The sequence below is a fragment of the Archocentrus centrarchus genome, chromosome 1 (assembly GCF_007364275.1).
Source record: "Archocentrus centrarchus isolate MPI-CPG fArcCen1 chromosome 1, fArcCen1, whole genome shotgun sequence".
NCBI lineage: Eukaryota > Metazoa > Chordata > Actinopteri > Cichliformes > Cichlidae > Archocentrus > Archocentrus centrarchus.
Genome location: NC_044346.1, coordinates 10,318,742 through 10,336,259, shown reverse-complemented (window position 1 = coordinate 10,336,259; position 17,518 = coordinate 10,318,742). Strand labels below are relative to the sequence as shown.

Here is a 17,518-nt window from a genome sequence, read left to right as displayed (position 1 = left end):
GAGGCACAGCACTGCATTGCCTCACCCTGCATTTCTTCCATGTGTTTGAAAAGGCAATGCGTAAATTCCGCGATTTTGACCATTAAAGTGTTGAAATAATTCAGAAAACAGTTTTATAAAACAGTTTTATAGAACAGTCAAGTAGTCAAATGTATTTTCTCTTATCATTGTTAGTATTTTACTTGTCATGATGGCAGGGGAGGCACTGAATCTGCCTCCCCTGAATGCATGCTGCTGGACCAGACAGAATCTGTGACAAAGTCCTCAAAGCCTGCGCAGACCAGCTGGCTCCAGTATTCACAGACATCTTTAACCTCTCCCTGACCCACAGCATCATCCCATCATGCTTCAAGAAATCCAGAGGTGAGGATTCAAATGCCATTCCACGAAACCGCTGCTACACAACACTAAGGCCAAAAATTGGTGCACTCTAAGGAGCCTCCAATCAGATCATTCTCTTAAAACCCAGGACCTCCTGGCAGAACTGAGGAGGTCAATGAGCAGTGTTGAGTGTAACACAAAGTAAAGTAATGTAACGAAAAATGTAATGTGATTATGGTAACGCATTACTGTAATCATCCATCCGTCCATCCATCCATTTTTGTCAGGGTCCCCCAGGTGTGTGTGTGTGTGTGTGTGTGTGTGTGTGTGTGTGTAACCAGAGAAAACCCACACAGACATGGGGAGGACATGCAGACTCCACACAGAAAGAACAGATAAATCAAACAAACTTTTTTTCTTCCTGCACTACAGTCAACTGATTTCAGTTTATGTGTGGGAGGAGGAAACATTTGGAATGGTCTACAGTGGCGTTATGGACATTACTTTTATCTTTATTGCACAAAAGGACAAAACGCAATGGTAAAGTGCAAACTGCATCTAGGATGGAAACAGCTGCATTATACTCCATAATGTGGGTACTTTACAAATATCTGCACAGAGAGCATGGTAACACAAAGAAAGCTAAGAGCCCAGAGTGATGTTAAAGCTGAGTGTGTGTGCAGACCCCCGACCAGCAGCCAGAGCCTTCAACAGCTACCAATGGCAGTGATGTGCAGTCAGGCTTGCAGCCTCCCTTTCTACCCGTGCATGTTTCGAAAGTAGAATCACTTTGAAGTTTCTTTAGGCTGGTTTTCTTCTTTGCTTTGTGAAGTTGTTTTTGTGTTCATATGTAAACACATAAAGAAAGGTCATATGTGCGTCCTCATCAGAATAGGGATTTGTGTTGGTGTCTGGGACTTTAGCCTAAGGGTGATATTGCTAAGTGGTAATTATGGAACAATATATAATGTAACAAATATTGTAAGGAATTACTTTCTCTGGCAAGTAATTACTTTTTAGTTTTCTGAGTAACAACCCCAACACTGTCAATGAGTAAAAGAAGGAACAGTATGGTGAGGTAGTGGAAGAATTCTGACTCGGTGGCAAGTGACCCAAGTGAGCCCATTGAGGTGAGATATAGAAGTGGTGAAGGGCTGTCTGCCAGGTGTGAACAAAGGACCATCAAGTTGGCTATCCAGACAACACAAGTTGTTCTAAGTTGTGGATAAGGCAGGAAGAGCCCTGGGTGGTGTAAAACTACCTGGACACAAGCTGCAGCATAAATAACCCCTAGACTGTCTGGGCTGTGGGTGGAGTGTCAATTCTTCAAATAATTAAAATAATTTTTGACTCAGGAACCAACTCAAGATGTGCAGACACATTGAGAGAGTATGTGTTAAAACACATCTTGCTCTACTCACATGTTAGACGTGCCAAAATAATCTCCTGCCAGGCCCCAGGCTCGGATCATGGTGACCGTCAGTGTTCCCTTCCCAACTTGTTGAGGACAGCAGTTTGAATCCAGGTTAGGAGTGTTGGGCCAACATTGCTTTTCTCTTTGTGAGTTAGCTATCGTGCTGTCTTCCAAGTATTGCTCTATGGCAGCCTTCATCCCTGTCTTTTGGTTATCGGTTGGCATCAGCTCATACATTGGCCGAAGGGAGTATGAAACAATATCTGGGCGATTCTTCACGCTGTGTAGCCAATTTACGAAGCCCAGAGAGTCATTCTGGGTGAGCAAAAAGTCTCCTAACCAACCATTGCCTCCTACCACCTCAGTGTAGTGTTGGTGGAGACTGAATATAGAGGAGACATCCTGGTTTTGTAGGACCTTTCTGCAAGATGACTGAGTATTGGATAGCCTGACCTTCCCCAAGCCGACAGAGACACCGTTTGATAAACAGGAGTGAACCTAGAAGACAGGAAGGGGAAACGATGTCACTTATACTTAACATCTATCAGTGGTAATAACTCTGTAGCCCCTTAACTGGCAAGGGCCCGGTGACGGGCCGTTTGTAGTCCCTTTTATATGGCAGGCTAGACCCTCCCATTTTTATTGACACGTCATTCGGCCAATCATGTAACTGGCTGCACCAAATCACCTGACAAAGCTACGTGACGCCCTCTGAGTATTATTGGCTCTGGGAAACCCATTTCTTAACATGATTGGCCGAATGAGGTGTCAGTCAAAATGGGCGGGTCTAGCCTGCCATATAAATGCACTTCATTCGGCCCGCGGACCAGACGCAGCCGATTAATAGGCTATGAAATGGATTGTTCAGAGCCAATAATAACCAGAGGGTGTTATGTAGTTGTTTCAGGTGATTTTATTTGCTGCCAGTTAAGGGGTTAAGGAAGCTGTAGTCTGAAGTATGTGCTTATGATGGTAGACCGTCATATCAGTGACCTGCATTATGCATCCACAGGTAGGTGAGAAATTAAAAAAACAATCCTGAATACAAGAGTAGAGAGACACTATAAACTATACAGTGACTGAGGGTTAGACAAGTATAACAAGGATGCTTTTGATTTCCACCAGATCTCACCCCAGTTTATAGGAGATTGTGCAATGGCATGTTATACAGTACTTTATTTCACCATGGAATACATCAAGTAAGGGAATATCTTTTTTAATTAAAAAAAGCCTCTATAATGGAAATGTACCCAGAATAAGATGTAAACCATTTCCAGGTAATTAAAACAGCTGACATTTGTAGACATAAAATCTAACATAGTCATTATTATTATTATTATTTGCACTGTGCACCATTATTCATAGTTAGCTTTATGCCATCACTAGTGGGTACAGCTTACCTCATTTCTGTCTTTCATGGCAGTGGTAACTTAAGGTGTGTAAATGGAGTGTGTGTAGAAACATGCAGTGTGGTGACTGTGTGCAGGCACATCTGCTTCACGTACCTCATTAGGGGAGAGCCCGTTCAGTGAGGACAAACAGGTTCGTGCAGCTGTGACTCTCCTCAGTCGCCCCCCGAGGTAAACCTGCAATTAGGTGCAATGTGTTGTAATGTATGTTTTTTAGTAAAATAAAAAAACAAACAAGGTGTGTGTGTGTGTGTGTGTGTGTGTGTGTGTGTGTGTGTGTGTGTGTGTGTGTGTGTGTGTTAACCTGGCGGATGTAGTGTGTGCCATAGGTGTGTATGAGGTTGTTGTACTGAGGTTTGGTGAAGGAGTTGTAGAAAGTGGGTAGGCTGGTCACAATCCTCTTGAACTCTGAGCTGAGGGAAGGTTTGGTTGCTACACGGTATCTAGACAATTACACAGATTAGAAAATTATTTTAATGGAACTCATGTAATAACTATATCATACAACAGACTTTAAACTTATGTGAGCTCACAGCCTACCTGTAATGGCTGCAGGTGACGCCATGGAGGCTGAAGGTGTAGCGGTCCTCACTGGCCATTTGTGTAGCAAAGTTATAGGCTTTGGAGCGAGTTCCTCCCACTTCCACGCTTTCAGTCATAAACCTTTCCAGCGCTAGGCCAGTCTAATTGAAAAACTAATGAATTCTGTTTAAGCACAATTTTCATTACATAAAGTACTGATTATAATCACTTCTGTATTTTCTAGGTTCCTTTGCTGGAACCTGTACTGTATCTGGTTTGCCAGATACAGTATACTAGGTTCTAGTCAAAGTATTTAAAAAAAAAAAAAGAAGAAAATTTTAATTTAATATAAGGATACTTTTTAAGCACTGAAGTAAAATGAGACATGGAATATATAGCAAAATTATTTAGACAGTGACGGGCTTCAAATTTTGCTCAGGTTATGGATTTAATTTTACTACATCATGTTGGTGATAAAAAAAAAAACAAGCAAACAAAAAAAAAACAACAGTCAAAGTTTCTCCCTGTCAATCCTGTCATAATATTCTGAAACATTAATAGTGTTTGCAAAATGTTTCCTACCTTCCAGTCAGTACTGTCCTGGGAAGTGTAAGGAGCTGTGGATACAAGTTAAAGCAAAGAACCACTGTTAAATTTCACTATTTGTTTTCAAAGGTGATTTTCCAGATTTTTTTCAATCAAATTTATATTTACAATTTGACAGAAAATCTTAATGGCATTTTTAGCTGTTATTCTCTTTTAAAACAATAAAGACAATTTGGATACAGAAAAATATTGTTACATTCCTATTAAATGTTTGGTAAAGGCTAGTCCAAGTTGGACCCTTTTTGTATGAGACAGAGAGATGAAGTTTGAGACGAGGCTTTTTTAGCTAAATTTGTGGAGCCACAGGAAACTGTGTTGTCCAATAAAAATTATAGTTTGTTTTGTGAGAAGATCAGTGTACAAGTCTGTGTCTTTGGATGTACTACAAAAAAAAATATCTGGCTTCTAGAACCCTTTCAGTAATTATAATACAATTATAATACTGTACCTAACAGAGGTGTGTGAACTTTTGGTAATATCCGCACTGCATTGGCTTATTGCACGCCAGTCCTCTCCAGACACTGGCAGCTGGAAAATAAGACAGAACACCAGGATTACCATGTCCTCATAAGGTGTACGCTACTGTTTAACTCACTGTTCAGATTTTATTCATTTACTTTCTGCAGCCTGTTGTCTTGAAGGGGGTTGGAGCAGAGAGTACAGGTGCCGTTTGGAGTGAGGTACCACGTAGGCTCCTGTTCGACTCAGGGTGACCACATTAAATCCCTCCCCAGCCAGGTTGTGACCTGGTACGAAGGGAGCAGACTCGCACTGGCTCCGGGTCCCAGTCTGACAGGCGAGAACAGGAGAGTTGTACAACAGGAAGAGGAGGAGGCCGAGAGGAGGCGGGGTTGAAGAGGAGATCATGGCTTCAGACAAAGAGGCTGAAATATTTCAGAGACAGAAAGAAAAGGATATTCATTTATTTCCATATATTGTTGAACAACGACACTTTTTTTTTTTGTTATTGCAGCTGTATACCAAAACACCCTGGAAAGGTTGCCAACCTGTCACAGCTATGGGCAATTTAGAATCACCAATTAACCTAACCCCAACTAAATGTATGTCAAAGCAGAGTGGCTGGAGAAAACATGCAAACTTCACACAGAAAAGTCTTGGCCAAGGTGGATTCAAACCAAGGACCTTCTTCCTGTGAGGCTGCAGTGCTCAACAAAGATATTAAACAAAAATATTTAACCACAGAGGAATCACAGCACTACAGCCACTACGGGGTGGCTGTAACTCAGGAGGTAGAGGAGGTCACCTACTAATTGGAAGGTTGGTAGTTTGATCCCTGGCTGCTTGAGTCTGCATGTCAAAGTATCTTTGGGTAAGATATTGAACCCCAGGTTGCTCTTCGATGCAACAAATAGAGTATGAATGTGTGTGATTGTTAGACAGAACGCACAGACCCACAGTGGGATGCAAACCTGGGCACATGTGGGACCCTATAGTGTGGGTCCCACATGTGCCCCATGATACATTACTGCCACCAGTTGGTATGTGGGCCAGAGTGTTGCTCAAAGAAAGAAAATAAAAAACCTAAAATAAAAAAAAAAATAAAAAAATAGTTGTAATAGCATTTGTGTCCTTACTGTATTGCAACATTGTATGGGATATTTAGCAGCTTATTTCTCTCATAGTTTTAACAAAGAGCTATTCATTAGTATGTGATGCCTTGTTGTTGTTAATTTGCTTCTTCCTCGCAACCCCTTCCAATGAGATTATGTTTAGAAAAAAACAACAACAAAAACCCCACATAAACAGAGATTCTTGGTACTCACATTTTTGTGGACTGCCAATCATGAAGCAGTTTAAAAAAATGAGTGTGGTCCTTAAGCTTCAAGTCAAGCAGAACGTGAACTGATGTTCATGAACTGCAGAAGCAGGCATATTTAAAGTCTGCTGCAGGTATTAAAGTCCAACAGCAGCATGCAAATTAACCCTTATGTGTCATAATGAACAGTGAGAATCTTAAAGCCAAAAATGTCCCCACTGAAACCCATTAAAACACAAGTCTTGGTCCCAAAAATATTACAACAACAACATCACAGTAAATATTTTATTATGTTAGTACACTAATTTCAAAATGTGTGTGTGTGTGTGTGTGTGTGTGTGTGTGTGTGTGTGCGTGCGTATGTTTATAATACCTTGTGGGGACAATTTTTTCTGACATATACTACGTTGTGGGGACCAATTGCTCCTTGTGGGGACTGGAACCTTGTCCCCACAAGGGGAAACCCTGTTTTTGGGTCAGGGGTCAGAGTTAGGGCTAAGGTATGAATTGAGTTTAGGTTAGGGTTAGGGTTAGGTATGTGATGGTTAGGGTTAGGAAAAGGGTAAAGGTAAGGTTTAGGCTGTAGAAATGAATGAAAGTCAATGGAAATTCCCCACAAAGATAGCAAAACACACTTGTGTGTGTGTGTGTGTGTGTGTGAGAGAGAGAGAGAGCCCCTCCTGGTGAAGGACAGTACAACAGGAGTCTTTGTCAGGCCACAGACTGTGTGCATGTGCTTGATAGTTGCCTGACCTCCACCTGTTTCCAAGGCGGAGTTCCATGTGTCTCCAGTAGTTGCCAGTTAAGTCTTCTCTTGTAACTTGTTTCAACATTTAGGTATACGATGACTGAGATTCATTCCACAAACACTTAATGAACGTAATACATTACATATAATATTATTATAGCTGGTATTTTTATAATTACAGCAGATTAGTTGTGATTTCAGTGAGAATTGTTGAAAATGTACATTTTCAACAATTCTCATAGTGAAAACTCACATTTCTGTCAGTTAGAAACCATGCAAAACAGCTTGTATGTTTTTATATTTGTGCTTTTATTTGCACGTTAAATGATTCTTCGTAAAAAAAAAAATCAGCATACAAACTGACCAAAGTCAGAGTTTCAGCCTTACCAAGATTTTTTTTCTTCTTTCAAGGACCTCACTCATATTGACAAGTGTTCTGTCACTTGGTGTTCTTCTGATTCACTATTAGTCCCTTTTTTTAAAAAAGAAATTGCATGTGTGTGTGTGTGTGTGTGTGTGTGTGTGTGTGTGTGTGTGTGTGTGTGTGTGTGTGTGTGTGTGTGTGTGTATTCGCGATATTATTCTTTCGGTCACTACCCAAAGCTTGTAATCATAGGTGAGGGTAGGAATATTTGTGGATTTAATATATCCACAAATATTCTTTGTGAGACTTTTTGTTTGTATCTAAAGGTTTTCATTGGTCTGTTTGTGAGCAAATAGCCCAATTAATAAAAAAGATTAAAAGTTTGAAGGTTAATTCAAATTGTGAATTCATTTACAGACTGTCTTTGCATTAATAGATGCTATTTTTAAAACTAACCAAGTAGATCACATGGTGTGATGTACTGTATACTTAAATAAGAGGTGACAAATGAAAAGTACCAGCATGTAAATGGAGCAGTTCTTATGTTATTTTCATTTGTAGAAAACAAACAGTGAACGTGAAAGAGGACAGGCATGTTTACACGCAGAGCTGATTCTGGGAATGGGAAACATATAACTACAGTTGGGTGGGTATCCAAGGACACCTCATGACACGTGGCAAGAGACAGCGCTGAAATGGGGCAACAGCAAAAAAAAACAGGGCAGAGACCACAGTCCTGACACTTTTGCCCAGGAGAGACCCATACTTTGCAAAACATAAAATATATTTGAAGCATTAAACCAGAGGCAACATTTAAACATTTAAATCTGAACAGAAGGATTCTTTTTTCATAGACTTCCATACAGTCAGATTTCATATTGAACCCAGCACAAAGCAGAACCTGATGAGCTGAAAAATGCAGCCAATAATGGATGTAACAAAAACTGCAGTTCCTTTAGTGGCCACTTGAGACAGGCTGCAAAAGCAGGTCAGTCCCCATAGGCTCCCATGTTAAAATGTCCAACTTTATACATTTAGAAAAGCCTTCAGCTTTCAGGTCCCTCTTCTGTGGAACCTGGTCCCAGTTTGGATTTAGAAGATGTTGGAATATTCATAGTATATGCCACCTATATATCTTATGTACGTTTACTTCCCTGAGATATTTGTCTAGAAAATAACTTTACTGATTAAAAATACAGAAGCTTATAATGTTCTGTGTCATGATGAACTTTGTGTTCGAACTGTACAATGAGCCACACTGATGGAGACTACACAATGATAGATATGGAGACTGCGAGGTCACCCTGTTGTTGAAACTCTCTGTTTTTCACATTCTGTTTTGTAAATGATGTAATCAAGACTGATATGCTCTGACTATATGACAACTGTAACTTGAATTAGAAAGGGCCAGTACTTCATGCCATCTCACACGAGTATGGTATGCAGTTCTGACCCGGATTAATCTGTAAAACTGTTTGGAAATGGCTTTATTAAATTTAATATTTGGACTCCTTATTCCGTTCTATTGTCTAATTTCTGTTTAATAAACGAACACGCCGGAACCTCAGGGGATAGGTTGGTTTTTCAGGTTTCTTCAAAGACAAATATCCACTCTACTTTTAAGATTAAGTTTAAAACTTTCCTTTTTGATAAAGCTTGTAGGATCACATGAGGCTGGATCACATGGCCCTGAACCATTCCCCAGTTACACTGTAATAGGCCTAGGATGCTGGGGGCTTCCCATGATGCACTGAGTTTTTCTTCTTCACTCACCTCTATTTCATGATCCACGTGTTTATGCACCACTCTGCATTTAATCATTAGTTATTATTAATCTCTGGCTCTCTTCATTAGTGAAACTTTCTTTAAAGTGGATGTAACATAGTTGGACTAGGACACATAGTGAATGAACTCACCTATTATATGAGAATGTAATCAAACTGTGTGATTTTTAGGACACTGGAGCCTAAAATTAACTGGCGTAATGTTAGCTTATAACCAACTGTTGTTGCTTAGCTGGTTTGTTGTCAGCTGTCTGGAGGGTTGCATGTATAACCTCATTAAAATTAGTAATTGTGACAATATTGGGAACAAATATGCACGTTTCTGTGTGTTCAGTTCAGTAAATGAGGCTTAAAGTGGGGAAAAGAGGATGAGGTGGAAATAAGGGAGGAGAGAGAGCCCAATTAAAAAAAAGGAAGGTTGAAAGTTTGGAGGTTAATTCAAATTGTGCATGTATTTACAAACTGCCTGTGCAGTAATAGGTAACATTTTTAAAAGAAGCCAAGAAGATTAGATGATGCCATGTACCATATTAAATAATAATAAACTTAAATAAGAATAGAATAGAATGCCTTTATTGTCATTATACAGGATGTACAATGAGATTGGAGAGTACACAAATAAAAAACACATGCAAAGGGAACGGCTGTAATTTGTTATTTCACTGCAGTAAACAAATAGCGAAAGTGAAAGAGAAAAGGTATGTTTACACACAGAGCAACTGGGACAGTTGGGAGGGATCCAAGGACACCTCATGGATGCGTGACACGTGCCAGTAGACGGGGGTGAAATGGGGAATGGTGGAAAAACAGGACAGAGTTTACAGTCCTGACACTTTTGCCCAGTGGTGACCCATACCCATAAAATATATTTGAAGAGTTAAACCAGAGGCAGCATTTAAATCTTCTCTAAGGTTGGTGTAGAGAATGCTAAAGTAGCAAAGAAGATGGTGCGCAAGTAAATGTGTAAAGGGAGCAGTTGGAATTTGTTGTTTTTCCTATATTAAAACAACTAGTGAAAGTGAAAGAGGTTAGGCATGTTTATGCACAGAGCTGATTCAGGGAATGGAAAACACAAACAAGTCCAAGGCAGCTGGAGTCCAAGGACACTGTGCATGAAAAGTGGCAGGAGACAGGGGTTTGCATGAGAGGGAAAAAAACAGCACAGAGAGCAATCATGGAAACATTTGAGAGAGAACCAGGACTTTACATTCACTATTTCTAGAGACAGCAGAACCAACAGTACACGCCTGTGGGTACATTAAAAAGAAGACATTTGAAGAGTTAACCAACTTAATATATTCTGAGTAGGTGCTCAAGATTTATAAAAATAGTCTTTTTCACCATCTTAAATTGACATGGGAGAATAATATATGAGGACTAACAAAAGAAAAAACATAATGAGACAGATGTACACTACAAAGAGATAATATATGTTTGACCTGATATCACCCATTAACAAAATTTAATAAAACACATAAAGCAGGGCTAAGCTCTGGAGTAGTTACTTGAGTCATTCCTCATTGTTTACCATTTTCCTGGAGGGACTAAGATCATAATGCCTCACTTAGAATCAATTCATTTATCTTTTTCATCGCCTCCTTTGTTTTAATTTTACTGGTATCAGGTGTCTTACCAAATGTAAACTTGCAGAAATTCAGCAAGTAACCATCATAGCACATGCTATCTGTGCAGTTTATCTAACATAAATGCATGATGTTAATATTTAAAATGTTTAAAGGCAAATTTGGTTTGATTAAGAAAAACCAGGCCAATTAATAAAAAAAAAAAAAAAAAAAAAAAAGAGCGAGCTCTATTAAACACTAATTAGTCAGAACTCCTGTTTATTTCTTAATGGCAAGCAACAATACATTTTGCATTATTTCATATGATAAGCACCTATGAGCCATGGATAATTTACTGAAACACGTGATTATGCTCTGCAGGGTTACAAATTTAAAAATGAAAAAAAAAAAATCATTGACTATGTCATTAAAGCCATTATTGAGACAAAAATGTATCTCTAATCTACTCACAGAAAGACTTGATATTTTTCACACATGGTGCATTCAGAAAATTATCAATAGTGGCTTTGACAGAAGTACAATAGGATTCAAATGTCGTCCCACCACCAAAATCAAAACAGAAATAATCAGAACGACTCTCTGTACAAAATTGTTGGAAAAATTAATTATTTCTAGGCTGGATTATTGTAATTCATTATTATCAGGCTGTCCTAAAAGCTCCCTGAAAAGCCTTCAGCTGATCCAAAATGCTGCAGCTAGAGTACTGACAGGGACTAGAAAGAGCGAGCAGATTTCTCCCATATTGGCTTCTCTTCAATGACTGTTAAATCCAGAATAGAATTTAAATCCTTCTCCTCATATAAAAGGTCTTAAATAATCAGGCCCCATCTCATTTTAATGACCTCACAGTATATTGAGCCACATTTAAACATTTTGTTATTTTGTTGTGTTGCAACGTGCAGGTAGTTGTCATAAATTGGTGTGTGTAGTTGGGCAAGCATGCTCAGATTAGAAGTTAGCAGGACATGGAAGAACAGTTTACTGACTGTCACAGTTAGAGTTTTTTTTTTACATATAATAATGGCAGGAATACATAACCAGGACTCCAACAGTAGACATTTTGTTTTGTAGTTGTCAGTTTTGTGTTGAATAAATAATCTCATTTTTTGTTACTGAATGGCATGCAAGCTTCCTCCTAGAAAGCACGAGTCAGAAACTTTACATTGTGCAGAACAAACAAAGAAGGTCTGACGGTTGCTGCTGCATTTGGATTTATGATGAGAAATCAAATCATTGCATTCTGTTTAGATTTAGATTTTACATAATGCTCAAACTTTTGTGGAGCTGGCGTTGTAAGTATGGCTCTCGAGAATGTGCTCAAGAGTGTCAAAAAAGTGATCTGTCATCTTTTCATTTTTGTGACATGGACAACGTTGCAGGAAACCAAATGTAAATCATGATGCTGCAGGACAGGACAGGTTTATTTAAAAAAGTTTCAGATCATCAAACTCATTTTGATAAGCGATAAAGATAACCAAAGTAAATACAAAATGCAGTTTTTAAATGATGATTTCATTTATCAGGGGACAAAACTTATCCAAATTTGCCCGGCCCAGTGTGAACTGCCTAACCCGAGTACGTTGGAGCTTCAAACTGATGGCTGGACATTTTCCTTCAGGATTTTCTGGTCGAGAGCGGAATTCATGGCTCCATCAATTATGGTAAGTCGCTCACTGTGGTTCACTGGAGTCCCAAAGCCTTAGAAATGGTGTTATACACCTTTCTTGAGTTTATTTAGATTGTGGCATGATGTGTTGCTTTTTGAGCTCTTTTAGCCTGCTTCACTTTGTCAGACAGATTCTGTTTAAGTGGTTTCTTGATTCAACAGGTCTGGCAATAATCAGGCCTGGGTGTGGCTGGATGTGAACTCAGCTTTCCAATAAAATATGGTTAATCAAAGTTAACTCATGATTTAACAAGGAGGACATTTACTTTTATAATGTATGAGATTTATTATCAAGAAGCATTGTTACAACAAAGAAATAAATAAGCACAAGCTGCCCAACTTTTTGTGCTAAGTTTATATAACATTCAGAAATTGTCCCTAGTTGTCTATTGCAATGTGAAATTTTTAAGTGTGTGCTCTAATATGGGACTTTGCAGAAGTGCTGGACTTTTTTTCATGTGTTAACCTGCCAATGATCACACATTTTTGGATATATCTGTCCCAAATTACAGTTCCTGTTTCATTTACATGTTGAAAAACATTTGAGATGGAATGGCCCAATAGTCAACATGATATAAGGTATTAAATATAATAAATAGTGTCCTATGTTATGATTCATTCAGTCAAATAATACTTGTACCACATTTAGACAGCAAATCTAATCATATCAGCCCTTCTGATCAGAACTTGAACTCTAATGTTTTTATTTTATTAGTTTGTTTGATTCAGGGCTCATTCCCCTGGTAAAAAAAAAACCCCAAAAAACAAGTCAGCAGACAAAGTTGTATAGAGTTTTTACATTTCTGTTAACTATAAGAAGTAATCACAGTAACAGTATTTTGTTATTTGAAACATTTGTTTTGTTTCAACAGTGATTCCTACCTTCCAGTCATTGATGTCCTGTGCAGTGTAAGTGTCAACAAGTGAACTGTGAACACAATTTGAAGAATTACTTTTTTATTTAGTTGTTTAATTTTTTGGATCCATTTAATATATTCCCCAGAACAACAATTGCCCCAGGCAATAAATGTCTGCCATGTCTTAGATTTAGATCATTCAGTGTACGCAGTGAAATGCAGTGAGATGCTGTTTTTATTCTATCCAGCTGTTTTTCCAGTGTCTCCTTTCTTGCTGACGTGTAGGGGATTCAATGTGAAGAATAAGAACACTAAGAGGTTGGACAAGTTACTGAAGAACGCTGGCTTACTAATGGCCAGTGAGGAGATCTTGTAATATGATGAAACCCTTTCAGCAATAAATGTACTATATCATACTATACCCAACAGAGATGTGTGTACTGGTGGAGATATCAGCTTTACATCGGCTGATTGCACGCCAGTCCACTACAGAGGCTGGCAGCTGAAAATGCAAGACAGAACACCATGATTAAAATGGCACATAAGCTATGGGCCAAGTTTGTGGCTAATCACAATTTATTTATTTACTTTCTGCAGCATTTTGCCTTGATGACGGTTGGGGCAGAGAGTACAGGTGCCATCTGGTTTGCGATAAGTCATTACATCAATCATGTAGGCTCCTTTTCGATGCAGGGTGACCACATCAAATCCCTCCCCAATCAGGTTGTGGCCTGGTACAAACGGAGCAGCCTCACACCGGATGTAGTTCCCAGTCCGACAGGAAAGAACAGGGGAGTTGCACAATAGAAAGAGAAGGAGGCTCAGGTAGAGAGGAGGTGGGGTTGTAAAGGAGAGCATGGCTGAAGTCAAAGACAAAAAAATGGAGTAGATCAGGACATAAGTGATCACCACTTTAACTGTAGGCAGTTATCAGTGATGGTAACCAGAGCTGCAAATTCTTGCACACAGATTTTGTGTATGGGTATCACAACAGGGGTTATCAGCTTTCTTTATTGAACCAGGTTTTCTTCCTCATGTGTTCTTCCTCTAAAAAAAAGGCCTGTCAGTGTTCTGGACAAGATTAATGGACTGAGTGCTGCCTACCTCAGTCAAGAGGAACATGTTGCCAAGAAAAATACATTAAAAAATTATTGGTAGAAACAGGAAGGTAACAATCAGAAAATGGCAAATTATTACTACTTAATTACCAAAGGAACATTAAAATAACAAACAAGTAGTTAACTTGTATAAATAGTGGCAATAGCTGAGTAATAGTGCATTGAAATTTATGTAATTTTGTAATAACAGGCCAGAAACTGATGTAATAATGTGGGAACAAATGGTTGCCCAAGAGGCAAAACCAATCAGTAATAGTATAGTAACATATGTAACAATATGACAGCCTGCTGATAATTAAATTGTAACATCTGTGCATTAGAGTAGTAACCTCATAATAATAAGGTAATATTATTTTATGCTTTAACACATTAGGATATTATTTATTTATTGGTTTTTATTTCACGTGCAAGTCAGTGAGGCTGTAAAGTAAAAAAAAAGCCTTGTGGAATTTTCTATATTTCTTTCTAATATGACCTAAAACATAAAATTCATTTAGATTAAAAAAAAAATCAAATTAAACTATGATATTCAAATAACACTTAAATAATTTATTAATTGAAAAAAATAACAAATATAACAAAGTAACCACCTCCTATTACCAGTTGTAACTCAATTTTTAAATAAATAAATACTCTTATATAAATATGTAACTATGCATACTTGTGAGTCATTTCAAACTGAATTTATTATTACTGTGGCCTCCCTGCAGTACCTTTGCATCCCACACTTTGGGAACCACTGCCTTATGCAACTAACGTTTCTGTTAAATGTCAATCTTACACATGAGCTTGGAGGAATTTGTTTATACATGAATTATGAGAACCTCCATCAAGATTTTTTTCCTGAGTGTTTTTATTCCTCTTTAGAGATGAAAAACAAAACAAAACAATGCAACTAAAATTTTATTTATGAATCCATTTTTCATAGAGTTACAAACACGTCCACCCAGCTGGACACCATGCGTTTGACTTCTGAACCAGAGGAATATGAATTTAACAAACCAGTAACAGAAAATGATTTTTGCATCCTCAGATCCACAATCATGACTGCTGGTATTGACTAATATTGGTAATTACATCCAAATAATAAATAAAATAACAAAAACAACTTCCCATGACTGGCCAATAGGTGCAGTGTATGGGATGACGATAATCCACTGTGTTGGCTGATGCACAACTATAACAACAAAACACAAGAGAACAGCTTTTGAATAGCTGCCCGCTGCAGTGACCACTATGCACGAAGATGGATTAACTGCTGCTGGCTTTGGAAGTTGCTCGAGATATAAAAATCTTTAGATTAATTATATCCTTCAAACTGCATTTTGCACATTGCACAGGATCGAAAATAATTTGACTGTAGCATTTCAAAAAGACTTCCTACCTGTTCCAAAAGCCAAAATGTTCCTGCTGTTTCTCCAGTACTCCAAATAAAGCTAAGCAGAACAAGCAGCCAACAAGACTTGATGAGACAAGGTGAAAAGCACTGCTTATGAGGAAATAAGAAATAAAGGGTGTGGCAATTCTGAAGTTATAAAAAAATTAACCACAGTCAGGATGTTTCTTCCCAGATCTTACATTTATTTAAACTGCCTTCAGACTGCAGCTGTATTAAAAAACAAAAACTGGATTAAAGTGATTTGACATAACTTTCCCACACCTAAAGAATGGTACACTGGAAAAACTGTTAAACTTTTACACTCCTTACAAAGACCAGACCAATGAGAAACTTAATATTTGTATTATTTAAAATAAGAAGAGGGTAATTCTTGAAAATCCCAGGGAGTTAGGTATTCAGTCAATCTTCCTGTGGTTTTGCTCTGGTGCTAGCAGAGAGAGAGAAAGCGTTAGGACAGAGAAATAACAGCAACATTAGACACACCTCGGACATGCTTGGACATATTAGAAGATGAGGTGTGGATTTTATTACCCAGTTTAAGTTTTGGAAATTACCTTTTGAAGCTTAAGTGCGCCAAGTGTCATCAGTTATTATGAATTTACATAATTAATATGCACTAATACTAGTATACATGCTTGGTGTTGTATAAAATCTTAGATATTCAGTGCAATTGCCCATTTAGCCTTGTGATTTATTTTTCATAGTGGGTGGCATATCTTAAACTTTATTGTATTTTCAGTCTCATTTGGCTCCATCACCTTCACTCTGCTTCAGTCTGCTGAGAAGCAACAAATACAGAGGGCAACAGTGGACACAATCACAAACCCTAAAAACAATATTTGCTGTCTTTTTACTCTTAGTTCCAAATATGTTCTCTGAATCTATATTTATAGACATATATCACAATTAGAGTCCTTTGCCTGAACATGGTGCAGTGTTAATGTTAACGTACTTCCACACGATACATTTGTTTAAACAGGTTAAAAAAATGGATCCCATAATGTTGCTGATATTTAACACCATCAAATGAGCAAAAAGTGATTCACAATGTTGGATAAAATAACATTAAGATTCATTAGGTGTTACTGGATAGTGTTATGCATTTACTAACAGAGCTACCCTAGCCTAATCATCTGTTAATAAACCCCAAATCTGCTAAGTTACTGGTGATTGATCCACTAACATGTTTTCAGGCACAAATTAATTTGTGTTCTGATTACATAGTCTTTTTAAAAAACATCTTACCTTTTAAAAATGCGTACAAAAACTTCTGCTCCGCTCTATCTCTATGGTTCAGCTAACATATGTTGTTAACTTACAGAAACTACTAAACGAGGCTCCACGACTGCCATTGCTATAAAAAAAAAATTGTTCATTGAGTGAAAGGAAATGACGTGTCTAACTTACTCAAGGGCTCTGAGACCATGAAAACTGTCTCAAAACATGTGGAGATGTGCCATGATTTGCCATGTCTGTCCAAAATGGCAAAATCACAGTCCAAAAGCTGCTGGAACCTACTACTAGGTACCACACTGGCACACTGGAAGACTGAGGTAAGGAGAACAGATGCTCAAGGGGAAGCAGAGACTATATATACACACAAAGGATAATTAGGGGACCTGGAGACGGCTGGGGAGATACAGGAAGCTAAAGAACTAAAAAACAAAAGACAAAAAGCAGAAAGAATACAAACTCAGATAAAACATGAAGAGTGAGGTCTGAACAGGGAATACACAGGCACACGAATGAGCTAAATACAGGAGACTTGACATAAGAGGATGGAAACTGAGGGAGGAATTAAACTAAAGCAACTCGGAACTAAACAAGACCTATTCAATTTAATTCAATTTTATTTATATAGTGCCAAAACACAACAAGGGACTTTATATTGTAAGGTGAAGAGCCTACAATAATTACAGAGAAAATCCAACAGTCAAAATGACCCCTTAT

At 38.2% G+C, this 17,518-nt stretch overlaps 1 protein-coding gene across 1 annotated transcript; it reads right to left on the bottom strand.

The window, feature by feature from the left end:
* Positions 1-1,738: 1,738 nt before the first annotated feature.
* Positions 1,739-15,622, bottom strand: LOC115783398 (perforin-1-like). Its single transcript, XM_030734243.1, has 8 exons — positions 15,554-15,622; positions 13,640-13,911; positions 13,474-13,553; positions 13,077-13,122; positions 3,685-3,827; positions 3,449-3,587; positions 3,241-3,321; positions 1,739-2,233 (listed from the first exon to the last, which is right to left on the bottom strand). The coding sequence occupies exons 2-8, from the start codon at positions 13,907-13,909 to the stop codon at positions 1,739-1,741; spliced, it is 1,254 nt and encodes a 417-aa protein (XP_030590103.1). The 5' UTR covers positions 13,910-13,911; positions 15,554-15,622.
* Between the last annotated feature and the right edge of the window lie 1,896 nt (positions 15,623-17,518).